Consider the following 18,344-nt stretch of genomic DNA (forward strand, 5'->3'; position numbering starts at 1 on the left):
ATAATTCCATATTTTATTTTTTAAAGTTCTAGAAGCAGCGTTAAGACATATTGGGGGAGTATCGGTCACGTGCCAGTACCTTTTGTGCGACCAGGAAAGTAAGGCGCCGTATCCCATGCTCAACCAGGGTAGCTTTCTACAAACAAAACATGTAAACAGAAGATAGATGAGATCTCCATTCATCCTAAGTTTTACCCCATTTAGTCCTCAGAAAGCTCTGACTGGGCAAGCACCCTTTTTTGTATATCTACATCTTGCCTCAATACCTTCAAACTTGCAAATAAACATATCTCAACCTGGCTCTGATGGAATAGGTTTCATATATTGATCTGGACAAAACTGAAGGAGAACTCTGTGGAAAAAGATCACATGAAGTCACCTAAATTCTCCAAGGACTATTTTACCTCAAGGTGGACCTCAATATAATTTCTACTTATCAAAAATCATGTTAGTGGGCCTGTATTCAAACGTAAAGATTCATACTGATACAGAAACTAAATGTAATCAGAGAGAAAAGAAGAAATTTCCATACCACAGAAAATTCAGATCCTACACTGTTACTTACAGATACTACCTATCATCAGACACTGTATTCCTAGAATTCAGCAGAACAAGTCCTGACCTTTCTAGTTCTTCTAAAATATTTCCCCCCTATTTTACATGAAGGTATTTTTTTTCAATTCTCTTTAAAAATTGGCAAAAGCAATGTTTCACAGGCTTTTAAATTTACTGGCTACTGACATCTCCACCTGGCATAGGCGAGCAGCATATTAGAAGGCAACAGACACCAGCAGCTTCAAGACAGACTCTCATAGGAGTCTTGGGCCTCTGGATCTAAGCCTTTCTCTATAGCGTACTGCTCATTTATCTCAAAAGTAGAAACAAAGAAACAGGTTAATGAATTAAGTTAGGGACATACTTTTAAAGGTCCCTAACAAAAAGGGGCTACATCGCAACAAAGAGAAAAGCAATGCCACTAGTTGAATGCACTGAGAGGATATATGAATAATACAAATAGAAAAAAAAAAATGTAGATTTTTCACAAACTACAGTCAGACTTTAGTTTGATCACATTCCTTGCTGTAACTCCAAACAAGAGCTATGTTCATAAGCCAATTCTTAACTTTCATGATACTATGTATTTTTTAAGTCCAAATTAGCTTCCCCTTATGAATAGGCACATTCCTGAGCCATTTTCCTCCTACTTCTCCATTTCTACTATGCCACTGCTTAGTAATAAAATTAACTAACAGCATAAACAAAAGATAACTGGAAAAATTAATTTTCTAATAATAAATCCCCAGACCAAACATGAATAAATTTTGGCTTACTCACATTTAAAAAGGATCTGTACTGGCATCATACCCATTAATGTAAATAACCAAGTATTGATACTACAGTAAGAAAAAACTGTTTTAGAAGAACACAGTGTAATGGGGGCTGCCGTGGTTATCAGTCTTTAAGCATGCCTAGGAACAGAAACGTTTTTTTCCAGCACCAACAAAGAATTCCACTACAGCCAAGTCCTTCAAAGACAAGCATCAATAGCTATGTTCTGGCAAGGGAAGAAAATAACTTTAATAATGCCATGATTTAAAATCAAAATTGTTATTGCTTTTAAAATTCCACAAGTGGCTGACAATAACAGCAGAGCAACAGGATTCTGATTACATTGTAATAATGCCGGTCTCACAGCAAGTCCACAGCTATTACCCAGCGATTAGGCGTCAGCACCTGGAGAAACTCCATTTACACTGACTGCTTCAATCTCCTCCACAAGTCATTTACAAATATATGATCCTAATTTCTATGAGAGAAAAAAAGACATGCTGGGACTAGAAGATTATTTGGACAATTTGGATCAACCTATTTGATAGTTTAATGTGTGCTTAAAAAAAAAAAAAACTTTTTCTAAACTGCTAGGAGCATGATCATGAAGTGAAAAACAAAACTAGTTATCATTTCAGGTTTTTTTAATTGCTTCTCCTTCCCTTTCTTTTTATGTTTTTTCTCCCCCCAAAACAAGGAGGTGAAAATGTCAAGTATTCCTGGATAAGCACAGTACCTAATGCAGTTAATAGCTTCTCTAGGCTTAGAATGTCAGCACAGTGTACCCTTAGCCTTTTGAAAAGCATTAGACAAAGATGCTGGATTTCTCTGTGCCTCAGTTTACAAGTTCAGTAAAGGAAAAAGGCAATTTCCTATTGCCAGTTAATGTTACAAATATATGCAGTAAAAATAAAGAAACTGTTTTTTTAAATCAATGTGTGATGATATATAAGACTTGGATTTGAGGGTAACAAAAAGCCTAAAGTTGAGGTCAAAACAATCAAATATCGGCAATTAGTGCCTCAACACCTGGGAAGAAACGGTCATATGTTATTTCATCAAGCAGCAGAGTCAGCAGCCACACATAACAGTAGGTCTCTTACAGCTAAAGTTACCTTGGTCACTGGTCTCAGGTTAATTTTATGAGGTCACTAGTCCAGGTCAAGAAGAAAGGTAAATTTCTCTTCTAAAGAAAAACTCCCAGACATGTCCCATACCTTCACTTCTCTGAAAGTACCTTTTCCTCATCTTGGCCACTATAATCTTACAGTCAGTTTGTGTGCTTTGAGAATATAATGGATTAAAGACTCATCTGAAACACAAAGTTACCATCTTTTCCTGAGTACCTACCATCAGCATTACATGATGTGAATGCCTATGGCACTAATTGCTTATATTGCTAAATTAAATTTTAAAAAACATCTACTGAGCTCATTCTCTATAACAAGCAGTATAAGTTAGGTGCTTTCCATTCAAAGGAAACACATGAGTAGTTGTCATTAAGGGCAGCTGAAGAGAGGTGCTTTGGCATCTATCACATGTCACAATGAAATGTAACTGCAGATTATTATTTGAGCATGTCTAACCATTCCCTCCAATAAGACTATAAGCATCTTCAGGGCTAAGAATGTATTATTTACTAAAGCACCTAGATCTGTGACCCTTAGAGCTGGCATCACAAGCCTTAAATTCAGGTTTTTGCTAGATCATCGACCAGTGGGTGATCAAGGGACCTTAATCTACTCTGAACTTGAACTTTTCCCCATGTGTATAACAGAATAATTCCTGACTAATCCAGCCCCATGAGACTGTGATAAGGTGCAAATAAAAAAGTTTACATAGAAGCTCTTTATAAAAAAAAAGTATCATTACTGCTAATAAATATATGATGACCAATTAGAAATGCAAGGAAGAAAAATACATTTTAGTGAGGACTACTCAGAGAAGGCCTCATGAAAGCGGTGAAATTTGAGACAGCTCTTAAAACAAGCAGAAGAAGGGAGGGAGGGAAGAAGGAAGGAAGGAAGGAAGGAAGGAAGGAAGGAAGGAAGGAAGGAAGGGGAGAGAGAAAGACTGGAAGGAAGTTAGTGTGAGTAGAAAACCTTTCAGATGAGGACCACAGAAGAGATGAAGTAAACAAAGGTAAATGAGACAAAGACTTAGGAGCAGCAAAGGCTAGACTGTGAGCCTTCGTTAATAGGATGATGTTAAATATCAAGCTACAGATGTATCTTAAGGGTAAGAGAACCAACGCTAAGTGGGAGAATACCTTGGTAAGGGGGCATTTTGGACATTTAACTTTGTGGAAGTGAGCAGAACCGAAGCTGGGGGGAGAACAAGGGGAACACAAATGGATCACAAGTAAACCTGTTGCCATGCCTCAGATGTGAGGTAAGAGTTTACACTAGAATGGTGGCATTGAGAATTTTAAAACTAAGAAGAAAGAAAGGGTAAGAGACACTGTAAAGAAAAACCTCAGAGATCCTGATGTCAGACCTGATGGAAATAAACAAGTAAGGATTGTGGGTAGAGGAGTAGATTAACGGAATGGCAAGGAAAGGAAGAAGTCAATGATTTCCAAATGACTAGGGGTAAAGGGTTTCGTTACTTGGGTTTGTTTTGTTTCTTGGGGGTGGTTGGCAGGGGGTCATAAGAGGTGAAGGAAAATGATGGAAATTTAGGTTTAAACTATGAAGTTTGATGTCAACACAATATATCCAAGAGACACAGAATTGAAAGGAGAATGATGTATAACTGATACTTTCTTTTTTTTTTTTAATTTTTTTTTTAATGTTTATTTATTTTTGAGACAGAGAGAGACAGAGCATGAAAGGGGGAGGGGCAGAGAGAGAGGGAGGCACAGAATCGGAAGCAGGCTCCAGGCTCTGAGCTGTCAGCACAGAGCCCGACGCGGGGCTCGAACTCACAGACCGCGAGATCGTGACCTGAGCTGAAGTCGGACGCTTAACCGACTGAGCCACCCAGGCGCCCCATAACTGATACTTTCAAGGGACAGAAGGGAAGGATATAGAAGGAAACTCAGGGGAATCTAGGCCTAGATTTATGGAGTTAAGTCACCAAAGGAAAATATTCAGCAGGTGAATGGAAGTTCAAGACAGAGCTCTGGGAAAGATTTAAGAACACAACTTAGGGGCGCCTGGGTGGCGCAGTCGGTTAAGCGTCCGACTTCAGCCAGGTCACGATCTCACGGTCCGTGAGTTTGAGCCCCGCGTCAGGCTCTGGGCTGATGGCTCGGAGCCTGGAGCCTGTTTCCGATTCTGTGTCTCCCTCTCTCTCTGCCCCTCCCCCGTTCATGCTCTGTCTCTCTCTGTCCCAAAAATAAATAAAAAAACCGTTGAAAAAAAAAAAATTAAAAAAAAAAAAGAACACAACTTACTTTCCTTAAAAACATTTTGAATATTTGAGGTCTATATTTCTTGACATAAGATATTCATTACATACTATTAAGTCACTTTGGAATTTCACCCCTACAGCCAGAACTATGTAAAAGACATAGCCATTATCAGTGGTAAGATAAAAGGGTGGATAGGATACATCAGCAGGAAAGTGGCCACCATCAATTTCCACCCAACCTAGGACTTACATTTTGTTGGGTAAACTCTCTGAACATAGCTGCCAGTCTGTCATCCTCAATATCACAGTCAGTCTTGATAGCCACATTCAGAATGTGAATTGGTTCATCCCTGGGGACCTGTAACTCAAGAACACAACACAAAGAAATTAGCAGGCTGGTTAATATAGAGGCAGAGAGAAGTTACAGTACTTGGTAGAATACCTGAAAAAGAGATACGCCTCACAGGACATTCTGGTTTCTCCACTAGTATGAATAAGCAAATTGAAACCATTGATCAGGGGTGCCTGGGTGGCTCAGTCGGTTGGGCATCCGACTTCGGCTCAGGTCATGATCTCACAGTCCGTGAGTTGGAGCCCCGCGTCGGGCTCTGTGCTGACAGCTCACAGCCTGGAGCCTGCTTCAGATTCTGTGTCTCCCTCTCTCTGACCCTCCCCCATTCATATTCTTTCTCTGTCTCAAAAATAAAAATAAACATTAAAATTAAAAAAAAAAAAAAAGGAAAAGAAACCATTGATCAGCATCCACAACAGAGATCAAATAAAGTAAAACACCTAACTTTTCAAAGATAAGGCGGCAAAGGCATTACCCAGAGGTGGACTCAAATCCTGACTTGACATGAACTTGAAGACCACTGTGTCAACTTTTTCATGAATCAAATGGGAATGAAACCATTTGTCACATTTCTTCACAGAATGTGAAGAAAAACGAGTGGAAGAAGCCATCTGAACATATTCTCACATATTTCCTAACAATTTATCAAACAGTGGAAGTATCAAACCATGGGAAAATCACCTCATCGGGAAAAAGCAGAATTATCTGTTTACTGTGAAATGAAAAGAAGGGATTTAATAAAAGGACAAAGTTCTAAACAAAATGCCTATTTTTTTCCCCTGCTATCTAGTCTGCCATTCCCTGAATACTATGATAGCACCATTCTACAAATATATAAGCCACCACTAAGAATTAAAGCAACCACAGCTCGAGTCTTGAAAACAACATTCAGAGACTCAGAGGCAGCTGCAATGGATATGGCTGAGTCCATTTGCTATTCACAGTATGGATTCCAAGATAAATACAGTTTGGTTTTTTTTTAGATTAGAATTTATATTCCATTTGTTCCCAAAAATACTTTGATGAGGCATATAAAATTAAATAATATAAAGTAGGGTAAAAAGATGGATTCTTCCAAAGCCAGAAAGATAGCATATACTACAAGTCCTGTGTCTGAAGTAACAAAGCAGTCTCTCAAAGGGAACACTATACCTTGTCTTCATCATACAGAGATGTGTGACCTGCCTCAGGGAACGTGGGGCTTTGGGGTGGGGAGTCACAGAAGCAGCCCATCACTTCATCAAAGATCCTGAAAAATACCAGAGAAATACCCGCCATGAAAACCCAAGTGGCAGAAAACCTAAGTGGCAGGAAACTAACGCTGCCATTGCCAGCCCAGTCCACAAGAAGAATCTATTCTGCTTTGTGCTCAATAGTCAACTGAATAGAATCACCAGTGGCTAGAGGTGACATGCAAAATTTCACCAAGTGGCAGAAATTAGGAGGATGGATTGTTTAACCTTTAATAAACCATATATATTTTTTCTTAAAAAAAAAAAGAATGATCTACAGCTTTTTTGTTTTTTTCATATGTAAGCTATGAGCACTGCTGTCATCATCGGTCTTAAAGTAACAGAAAGAGCCTGGGACTGGAGCAGTGACAGACCAATGTAATTACCCCTCCCCCTAGGGTAATGCATCAGTATACATCAAGAGATAGATGCTGAATGCATTTAATCAAAAGATGTATCGTCTCTGGTGGGGCTCACTCTGGTGTTGTGTTTAATTTCTCCTGACATTTCACTCATCACAGAGCAGACAGCTTCTTCTGTTAGCTCCTAAGGAAAAGATGGTTTTTGTTTGTTTCTTTTTTTCTGACCAGGCTCATATAACAAGTAGAGGCTTGTGGAGTCTGAATAAGAGGTAGAAATGGAAGAACATATACCTCTCCAAGGACATATACAGCAAGGGCTATATCTCTTTAGCTGGCTCATGGCTATTCTGGGGGCCTTTATTCACTTGGCAGAAATCAGAGACCCCAAAACAGAGATGGCTATAGCTCCCCTTGAACAGACACAGTTCCACAGTGTCTTACCTGACAAAATCTTCAAAAGTCCGAAAAGAGACCATTCCGCCCATCCGCTGACACGGTGGAGTGAATGAGTTGTCCAACAGCACATCGCTGACACTAGCTACGTGAGTCATGCCATAGTGGTTGAGGTTGGAGGAGAAGGACATTCTAAACAGTAATTCAATCAAGTGCATTAGACAAGGAAGTTAGGAGCAGGATTGGGAGAGTAACAATAGAGAAAAGGAGCAAGAGATACTCTGAGGTAGGGTCAGGTTGCAGAGCAGATTTGGTTTTTTACCCACTGTGGATAGGCCTGTCTTGATGGATTCACATTAACCCTCTCATTTCAATTTTACTCCACACAAGCTATTTTTAGCACCCCCAAATTTCTCCAAATAAAAATCTAAGGATAGTGAAGAACTATGTAGCAGTTTTAATACAAGGACGCCATGGCATGACTAATGAATGAATAGCACACAGGGGTTAAAAACCATCCTGCATCTTCCCCTTCCCTAAAACATTCCCTCTTTTAAAAGGAAGGAAGCAAGCCAAGTGGGCTGTAACTAGGCAACACTTAATCTACTGTAATTCCTAGAGAAAAAATGCCTTAAGTATTCACAGATAGATATATGCATGTACAACAACAACTAAGTCATTTGGAATGGTTTAGTAAATCATCACAGAAAGCATTTATCATACAGAAACAAGTCACAGTTTATAAAAGGAACTTTACTGAGGTATTTACTTCTTCCTTTACTGGGCTGATGGGGACAGCAGTTGTAAGGATTACAGCTCCTCCCTTTTTGAAAAAGAGACATTTTTCAACTCGAAATTGCAAAATTTCCTCTTTTATATTTAAACACTCCTATTCCAAAGTAAACATATCTTCACTAAAAGCCCTTAAGAAATCCTAGTAAGATGCAAAAGGGCAGAGCATGGGTCTCAAAGTATGCGTAAGCATGACAAACAGGCGTTAAATGGAGATGCTCCAAGAGAACTGTTTGTTCAAGCTAAAAACATAAGGAGTCTGTATATTCCTTGATGCACCTCAGCAGTATGTACTGAAAAGTAATACTGGGAAGTATTTCCAAATGCCCAATCAATCCGGACGGCCTGTTAGGAAAGACAAAGTAACCGATGCTTTTTAGGACTTGCCTGCCATGTTACCGGCATACTGATCAGAAGCAAGTTCAGAACAAGGCAGGGGCACCTAAACTTTGGGGAGCTGCTCAAAAGTCTCCTTGAAGTGCACCACCTGCAGTGTTGCAGGGGGAAGAGAGGCAGCAATGCAGACTAGAGATCTGCATACATACTGTACTCTATTCAAACTGTCATTATAAAAGGCAATGGAATTTTTCAGGGGACGGAGTGCTGGTCACACAGACTACAGAGACTGACACTCCAAGTTTTTATTCCTTGGCAAATGAGAACTGTGAAAAAGGCACTTCATCTTTTGACAGTACCAGAGAGTAGAAAGGCAGAGTGGGAGAGGAAACCATTGATACCATGAATGAAACAAACACATGAAACACGCATCAAGCAAGTCTTACACATGGTGCTCACTAGAAACTGGGATTCAGAGTTGTATGAACTTAGAAATGCTATCATCCTCTTTTCTAGGATCACCAAACATATTTATAAAGAAGCAAGTTTGTGAGGCATTATATCTTTTTCTACCTGCCTGGCATTAGACAGGAAAGATAAAAGGGTTCCAGATAACACTTAAAGGGAACTGCCGCTGAATAAGCTAACAGGCTGTGTTTGTGGCAAACATGGGGTTAAGTATCTTTTTCACTCTACTGAACCCCAGGGGAAATCCACTGTTCAGTTACCCCCACTACTATGCTCAGGGGCCAGGACATAGCTTTTCTGGCAGGCAGGAATGAACCAAGTCCACTCTCAAAGGGCAGACACAAAGACCAAACCAATGCACTCCCTTTTCTCTCCCCATCCAAACTGGACTCTGAAAGCTATAATCAGTTTTGATTACTTAATATTTAAAGGGAGAGGAATAAAACAAACATAAGTCTATGAATATTTCAATGTACAGAACTGATCATCTACGAAGAACTTGCCACCAACTTATTGCTTGCCGCTTTGGCGTTTTGTAGATCCAATTCCAATCAGAACTGCTATCCTCTCAAACTTGCGTTGTGTTGCCTTGCTTGGCTCAGAAGCAGGTGGAATCAAAATTACCAAAATATCACATGTGTTATATATTGGCGTGGAAACTTCTTCACAGGGTTATATACATCAAAGACTTAAATACACTTTTCAAATGTTAATCTTGTAAGTCTGAAATAAAATTTGGTTTTCATATCATTGTAACACTTTAGAAAAGTAGCTAACAAACTGATAAAACATGAGATCAGCTATTTCTGCATTTGCATTCTGCTAAAAGGAGAAGCAAACTCAAGAAACTAAAAATTAAAAAATTAAGAACAATTTGCCAGGGGAGGAGTAACCTAAGGGTTTCTCCTCTGAGAGCCCCAAACTAGACAGAGAATGTAGCAAAAGATGTTTACAGCAAAGCTGAACAGCAGGCAGACAACTCCCCTATCATATACAGCTAGATGGGGGGCTTCTCCATACTGAGGCTTTCCAAGTGTTGCTTTTTGAACAGCTTAAGAAAAGCTGCAGACATGTTTTCCAAACAGAAAGAATAATTTAGTATGTCCAAAGGGGAGCTCAGGACTCCCTAGCAGAAGACAACATAACTTGTCAAATGTAGTGTTAATTTATTTCCCTGATTTCACTATTCTAAGTTACAAAAAATGTGCTTTTAATTGGAAAAGAAACTAAACATACGGTACCTGTTTAGCGTGGGGATGTTCCCTCTGTAATTAAACAACCACAGTTAGTTACTGATAGGTTAGTGAAAGCCATCATAAAAGAATTGTCAGAGCAGATACAGACTGGACATGAAGAGCTCCAGCCTGGCAGCTCTGGCATTCAGCAGACATAATTAAGTGCTCATTACCCTTCACACCCCAGGGTGCCTCGAAAGAGGCATACCTCTTGACCAACCTCACCAGAGCAACTGTTGCTGGAAAGGGTTGAAATGGATTACCATGGATTTTTAAAAATAAGTCTACTACAAAAAAATAATGCAGAGTGGTGATAAAACACAACCTCATGAAAATTAATTTAAGCTCTATGGACATGGCATATTATCTTAAGCTTCAACATGAAATGTCACTCTTGACAAGTCTTATAGAATCTTCTTTCTTATTCCTATTTTACTGAAAATTTAGTAAGGAAGTCCAAAGAAGTTGATTCCACAGCCCCTCCCACCTTAACTGCTTTCCTAGGATATGAGATGAACTTATAAACTCTCCTCCAAAGAAAAGTAGCCAGGAATCTAGGTTCCCAGCTATCTTTTGTAAGCCCTTTTAACTATGTCTTCCTCCCACAGACCAGGGAGGTGGCGAGGAGTGGTGGGGGTGTTGGAAAAGAGGGTATTCGATACTATGGGAGCTTAAAAAACTGAAAATCATGCAGAAATGTAATGATAAATGATTCTGTAACTAGAGTGATATACTTTGTTAAAATTAAGTAATTTATACATTTTAATGATTTTAGGGTAATAATGACTTTTTAAGAGTACTCCAAGTTCAAAAACTCTAGGCCTCTCATAAATAAAACCACACCTAAATTTGGCTAGCCCTAGAATTTCCTGACCAAGTACTTGTCAAAACGATGAGAAAAAAGATTAGGGTAAGAATGGAAACTGCAAGGCAAGTTTCCTGCATTCTCTTTGGTCTTTGCCACCAATGCTTTTTTCTCCCCCCACTCCCTCCCCCCCCTTAATTTGATGTCAGTCATTTCCTCAACTGAAAAAAATAATAAAATAAAAAATCCTTATTTTCAATGTTAAAAGGGCAAAGTTATACTTACCACCCACAATTTAGGAGTACTGTAAGGGCATTGATTGGTTGATATCTTAACCTTCTAACATTCTTTTATCAGCATTTAATCATTGTTGGGGTTTTCTGGCACACACAGGACTTAATGGGCAGAACATTGTGGGTGGTGCTGATGATATGTGGGAAGGAGGAGAGAGGGAGGAAAATGATGCACTTTCCATGGCAGTGAAAGGAGCAGAATAGACTGAGCTGGCCATATAAATAAAATGCTGTGACATATCACTGCACACAAACTGTATACCTCATGTGATTTGTGAGTAGCAATGCTCTTTGCATCAAACCTGTATCACAGAGCTAATTCATAAGGCAGCAAGAGTAACCTCCGAGTGCAAAATCCTGCGCCTTTGCTGTTTGGGTCCTTTGAGCCTCTCATTCAGGGGAAGGGGTTTCTATTTACAAGAGATCCTTAGTTACCATGCACGTAGCCATCCTCAACCAGTAAAAAGTATGCACTGGTTCTAGAACAGAGGGAGTTGTAGCTAAGCAGAAAACTAACAGTAAACGCTAATGAGAATATAGGAATGTCTTTCTTTTAAGACGTCAAGGAATCTAAAGAAAGGAACTACCTGCACAGTCTCCTACCATGAACCTCAATTCAAAGAGAAGAATCCTACAACTGAAGCAATCTCAGGCTCCATCTATTCAGGTTTCTGGAATTTAGAAACCAGTATAATCTCTCTAAACTGTTAACCAATTTCTTAAACTAATAAAATGGTGCCACTGCTTCTGCAGCTACACTCTAATCCCTTAGGGAGTCTTCACAGAATGAGGGCCAAGTTTTTAGGAGAAAAGGGCCTGAAATGAAAAGAACATCACCAACCAAAAGCCAGCCCTTTTTCATCAGCAATTCTCAAGCTCTCATAGGGAGCCCCCTGCTGCTTTGTTATACGAACCATGCACCATCTACACAGTATGGGGTAAGAACAAAAACTCCCAGCACCTCCAGTTTTTAACAGAACGGCCCAACTCAATCATACAAGAGGTAAGTTTAGATACAGCTTATCCTCTTTGACAGAATAAGAATCTGTAGGGCTGTACATGAGATGAGCAGGGAAAGAAGGATAAACTTTATCACCAGGTAAACACTTAACCATGTCCATAATGATCATTTATATATTGTGTTACCCTTACATAAGGAATATTTGCTCAATTTAAGAATATGACCAGTGTGAGGTGTGCCTGGGTGGCTCAGTCGGTTGAGCGTCCAACTTCGGCTCAGGTCATGATCTCGCGGTTCGTGAGTTCGAGCCCCGCGTCGGGCTCTGTGCTGACAGCTCAGAGCCTGGAGCCTGTTTCAGATTCTGTGTCTCCCTCTCTCTCTGCCCCTTCCCCGCTCATGCTCTGCCTCTGTCTCTCAAAAATGAATAAATGTTAAAAAAAAAATTAAAAAAAAAAAAAAAAAAAGAATATGACCAGTGTGGGATACTGCACACTAATGTGATATACTAGAAAGTAGATCCATGGTCAACATAAAGATGAACAACCAAAGGAGAGACTGTATGTGAGTCAAATATGCTATTTATATAGCTTTTAATTAGATAAAATCTACCACATTTCACTGCATACTCATCATGCAAAAGCAGTCAAACTACTCAATCTCTGATAAGGCAGTCAACTACATTTTCAAATACATAAATGGGACATAATTCACTTTTCATTAGACATTTGTTGTTTAAGCTTTTGGAAACACTTATAATAAATCTTCATTCACAGTGTTTTGATAAATACTGGAATCATTTTCCTTCCAGCAGATTAGCTCCATTTTACAGATGTGATAACTGAGAAAGCAAAGGGAATATTTTCCAAGGACATTGCTTAATATACAATCATAAACCAAATTCTATACATTTTCTCACCTGTTCCTGAGGCTAGCATTACACTTCAATGTAGACTAAATTTAAAGAAGGACAAGAGAAATCCTTTGAATTCTGAGGTTCTTGGCATTAAGTCACCTCTGATTTTATTGATCTGCCTGCACAGAGTGGCTGGAGAGCCTGCTTCAATATGAATGCAAAGTCAGAGTTGCTGCCTGCAAGCTGAACCCTCTTTATTTAAGGAACACTGACTTCTCTGGCAGTCACAAGTTCTCTCAGCCTTTTACCAGCCCTTCCAGCTGAATTTCATTTTGCTTGATTCCAGCTAGCCCTACATAAATCTTTTATCATATAAAAATGCTCCCAATTCTTTTGCCTTCTAACTTGAAAAAAAAAAAAGACCCTATATGAAAATGACGGGGATGCATGCAAACAAGCAGTGGTTACATCAAGCTGTGACTGAAAGCCAGTATAGGGCAAATCTTTTGAAGTAAGGCAGCAAAGCACAATCAGAAGAGGTCGGCTGAATAACCTACTAGCAGTCGCTAACAGCACTACCATAGGAGAAAGAGCAATTTGGCTGGCTGTGACCAGTGGTGGTCTCCTTGTGTGACTATATTTCTGCAGGAGAATCCAAATCAAGAGGTGTAAAACACATCTGAACCATGTATTTCTACTTGGCATCTCCTGCACCACCTCCTTGCAGTTCAGATGCCCTGATTCCACTGTAGAGCTTTAGTTTACAATAAAATGATCATTGCTTCATTCATTTGCAGCTCCTTCAAAGCCCCTTCTTTGCTCTGCTGGAAGATTTTGCTCTTTTTGAAACAAGTATGCCAACAGAGCTGCAGCATATTACTGTTGCCTGCTGTATAATTAGCTACAAACCCACAGCACAAAACTACAGGGATTTACAGGTGCCCTGGATTCTGCTTTTCCTTCCCCCTGGAATCAGCTAGTCTTCTTTGACAAGAAGGGACCTTGGGCTACCCTAATGATATATTGAGAGTTTTAAACCCAGCTCTCCAATCTTACAAGTCTAGAGTGCCAAAATAACACAGCAGAGACTAGAAGCTGAGCCATGGATACAGGAAAGCACTTTGGTAAGCACTTAAACCTGCTGAGAATCTTCTCTTCTGCCAGATGCTTGCATCTTATCAGCAGACTACCCTGAATGAAGGAAGCAAGCACTGTAGGATTTTATTTATTTATAGCTCATTCTGGCCTGCTAACTACAACCAAGTGCTCCCACTGCTAAAAAAAAATGCTACAAGTTGGATGACTTTTGAGCGTCTCAGTAAGATCCAAAGAACACTCTAATCTCTGGGTGTCAGAGATTATCAGAATTCTCAAGAATGGCAGCAGGCTACTCATTAGTCACATGGAAGGCTTCTGATTTCTAAACTTCTCACAACCTTCTTTATAAGAAGAAGGCTCAGCAGACACCCACCAACAGCTAAACATTGAAGGTGCCAAGCAGCCTAAACTGAGTCATGACCAAAACATGTGCTTTCAGGGGAAAGAGAACACAGCCAACCTCTTCTGGATGTGAAACATAAGAAACAAAGTGCTTGAATTAAAACATTATAACATAGAGGGCCAATTCAGAAGGAGCAAACAGCAGAGAAGGTGCAGTGCAACATGACTTAACTAAAGCATGAATTTCCATCTAAGAAATAGGTGGAAATAAACACCAATAGCTCCTCACCCATTTATATATGTACAGAAACATACAACAAAGTATACTTCTATCTCCTGCATCAATTTTGATGCTTATTTGAATCACAGATTAAAAGTTTAAAAACAAAAACAAAAACAAAGTACGTTCACAAATGTGTATTACTTATGAAAATCATTTGGAGTTTTAAATTTCACACTCCCAGATTATCATAATATGCACAGCCACAGAGTTTATGGGATAATACTTTACATATGTTTGTATGAATATAGCTATATTTTAAAAGATCAAATACATAGACTGACTAAAGAACTTATTTGTTTACAGATTATTCTGACTTAATGTGCCCAAAGCTAAGTGAAATCCTAAATGTCAAATGATTCCATGAATTGTCAAAAGTAAAGACATTCAGAACGATGCCTTACTTTAACAAGATTTTCCATCACCAGCACTAGAGAATGATAAACTAGGGTTTTGGAATGGGAAAAAAGACAAACACATACACACACACCCCTAGGGCTCTAAACCCTGACTCTCACTAGAGAAAGGAAGAGAAAAGGGAATGCTGAATGATCTAGTCTGAGCTCAAGGATCAATCCATGTAAAATACTGGCTGAATTCACTAAAGAGCTGGGCTGATGGAATCTCAGACAAGAGAAATAAATCCTGAGTCTAGATAATAATAAAATGTTCTTTTAGTGAAGACCAGCTGTCCTGACAATTCCTACACCAAGAGAATGACTGAAAAAACTCACTTGGTTGTGGAGGGGCAGAGAGAGAGGATCTCAAATAGGCTCCACACTGTCAGTGGGAGTCCAATGCAGGGCTTGAACTCAAGACCCATGAGGATCATGACACCTGAGCCAAAATCAAGAATTGGACGCTTAATGAACTCAGCCACCCAAGCTCCCCAAAAATAAAATCTTTAAAAAAAAAACCAACACAACAAAATCCCCTCCCCTCAAAAAAATTCTCATACAATAAGAAATAGCCTTTTTATTGTTATTTTATTTTTTTGAGAAAGAGCGAATGAGCGAGCACATAGAGGAAGGGGGAGAAGGGTAGAGGGGGGAGAGGGAGAGAGAGAGAGAGAGAGAGAGAGAGAGAGAGAGAGAGAGAGAATCTTAAGCAGGCTCCAACTCTCAGTGCAGAGTCTGACATGGGGCTAGATCCCAGGACTTTGGAATCACAACCTGAGCCAAAATCAAGAGTCCGACCCTTAACCAACTGAACCACCCAGGCGCCCTGGAAATAGCCTTTAAATCTCAGAAGAAACACACCCACACCCACACACCACATATATAGGTTTCCTATTATGCTTAAGTCAAGAAAATCTCTGCAGTTTCTGTTCAAGTAAAGGGAATTTAAGAAGAAAAGGGTATATCTATACCAGAAGCTTCTCTGGGTGAAGCTCTAATAACTGGATCCTCTGGTGAGTAAGACCTACAGATGTCAAATAAAATTGCAACTACAGCTCCCAGAAAAAACTTGGAAGTCTTGGGTACAAGATCAAGAAGATAACACACTTGAAAGATTTTTTTTTAATGTTTGTTTGTTTATTTTGAGAGAGAGACAGGAGTGTAAGCAGGGGAGGGGCAGAGAGAGAAGGAGACACAGAATCCGAAGCAGGCTCCAGGCTCTGAGCTGTCAGCCCAGAGCCCAATGCAAAGCTCGAACCCACGAACTGTGAGATCATGACCTGAGTGGAAGTTGGACGCTCAACTAAGTCACCGAGGCTCTCCAAGCAGATAACATACCTTACTTTGACTGAAGCCTACTTAGCAGGAAGGATGATTCAGAAAGTCACAGAGATTAGAAAGAAACTGTTCAGTCATCTCCTTTTTAAAAAAATATTTACTTATTTAGTTATTAAATGTTTATTTATTTTTGAGAGAGAGAGAACGAGTGAGCACGAGCAGGAGAGGGGCAGAAAGAGAGGGAGAGAACACCAAGCGGGCTCCGCACTGATGGCTGATAGCACAGAGCCTGATGTGGGCTCGAACTCACGAATTGTGAGATCATGACCTGAGCTGAAATCAAGAGTTGGACACTTAATCGACTTAGCTACCCAGATGCCCCTCGTTTTTGTTTTGTTTTTTGTTTTTTTTTTTAATATTGAGAGGAATAACTGTCCAATTATACTGAAACATAGAGTGTCAAGCAAAATTTCAGTCAATCAAAATGAATAAGCCCAAAGTCAACAATAATACATGGTATACTTAAATATCTGTTAAGAGGATAGATCTCATATTAAGTGTTCCTTCCACAATCAAGTAAGTTCTAAAAGTATTTGAAATGTCAAGCAATACAAAGGCCCATGATGAATTTAAACAAAAAATAAAAAGGACCAAACATGGTGGCCATACACTACCTGTTCAAACGGTGTCTTCTCCCTTCTTAGAGGCTGCTCTTTTCATTGGAATTTGTGTTTTACCTACTGCTCTAAAAATCAAAACATGTACCAATGGGACAGATCTTCAATTCAAACAGTATCTAAGGTGTTTTTGAGAAAAAATACTTTGCTTCTGTCAGTTTGCAGACAGCCATGTTTCTTTCATCCCAACTCATGAGGGCTAAATCACTAGTCAAAAATAAACTGCAAGAATGGAATTTTACCAGGTGACCCCATATGCAACAAGAGACTGTGGTCTTGCTTTGATAACATAGCTTAGGAAGATGCTCACTTCTAAGGATTGCTGGACAAAGTTAATCTACTTCAAATGAATGCCTAGCTAGGAATGTGAAAAACAAGCACCAGGAAAGAAAATGCAAAAACTGGTTTAAGAATAGATCTGTTTTCTCCCCCAAGAATTTTTGGTTTGTTAACCCCAGGTGGTAAAAATATTGTAAATTCTGTTTTACATTGATAAGTAAAATATGTATATTCATATGCCTGTTCTCTGTCCTCATTGAATAATTTTTAAAAACTATTTCTTTACATGTTTATTTATTTATTTTAGGGAGAGAGCAAGCAAGCAGGGGAGGGGCAGAGAATCTTAAGCAGGTTCCATTTTCACCATGGAGACCCGACACGGGGCTCGATCTCACAATGGTGAGATCATGACATGAGCTGAAATCAAGAGTCGGGTGTTTAACCGACTGAGCCACCCAAGGTGCCCCTCATTGAGTAATTTTTAAAGTATACATAAAATATTGTAGTAGGGGCGCCTGGGTGGCTCAGTCGGTTGAGCGTCCAGCTTTGGCTCAGGTCATGATCTCAAGGTTCGTGAGTTCGAGCCCCGTGTTGGGATCTGTGCTGACAGCCCAGAGCCTGGATTCTGCTTTGGATTCTGTGTCTCCCTCTCTCTCTGCCCGTCCCCCCGTTCACACTCTGTCTCTCTCAAAAATGAATAAATGTTAAAAAAAATTTTTTTTTATATTGTAGAACATCTATCTACACTATCAGATGTGGATAATTTCTGTAACTAGTAAGAACAAGAAATTTTTTTTTTAATCCATCCCAGGGGTACTACCATTAACATAAAATAAAGAGGGCTCAGTGTGACTGTCCTAATTAATTTTTAGTCTAGAGCTGAGCTGCCCACGTGGCTAGGAAGTGCTTGAAATAGGGCTAATCTGTATTGAGACATGCTGTAAATGTAAAACACATTCTAAATTTCAAAGACCGAGTATGAAAAATGAAAAATATCTCATGAATAATTTTTTATTACATATTGAAATGGTATTTTGGATATGATGGGGTAAAGAAATTGTGCAAGGTAATTTTATCTGTTTCTTATTGCCCTTTTAAATGTGGCCAACAAAAAAACTTACATATGTGGCTTGCATTGTATTTCTACTGGACAGTGCTGGTCTAAGTAGCAGTGATTCTTAACTGCAGGTGCTCATCAGAATTATCGTAGGAGCTTTTTCAAAAAGT

General features: G+C 39.4%; 1 protein-coding gene across 21 annotated transcripts in view; it reads right to left on the bottom strand.

Annotated features, from left to right (window-relative positions):
- ACACA (acetyl-CoA carboxylase alpha) overlaps nt 1-18,344 on the bottom strand; it is a 280,594-nt gene that overhangs the window by 115,288 nt on the left and 146,962 nt on the right. For 15 of the 21 annotated variants that reach the window (XM_058703419.1, XM_058703413.1, XM_058703420.1 and 12 more), the window contains 5 exons: nt 9,860-9,883; nt 7,071-7,214; nt 6,188-6,284; nt 4,934-5,047; nt 80-136 (listed from right to left, as the gene is read on the bottom strand). In XM_058703419.1, coding sequence (XP_058559402.1) covers nt 80-136; nt 4,934-5,047; nt 6,188-6,284; nt 7,071-7,214; nt 9,860-9,883 — 436 coding nt within the window. The remainder of the gene's footprint in view (nt 1-79; nt 137-4,933; nt 5,048-6,187; nt 6,285-7,070; nt 7,215-9,859; nt 9,884-18,344) is intronic. The other 6 variants (XM_058703410.1, XM_058703412.1, XM_058703426.1 and 3 more) reach the window with 3 other exon arrangements.

Source organism: Neofelis nebulosa, chromosome 16 (genome assembly GCF_028018385.1).
Source record: "Neofelis nebulosa isolate mNeoNeb1 chromosome 16, mNeoNeb1.pri, whole genome shotgun sequence".
Taxonomy (NCBI): domain Eukaryota; kingdom Metazoa; phylum Chordata; class Mammalia; order Carnivora; family Felidae; genus Neofelis; species Neofelis nebulosa.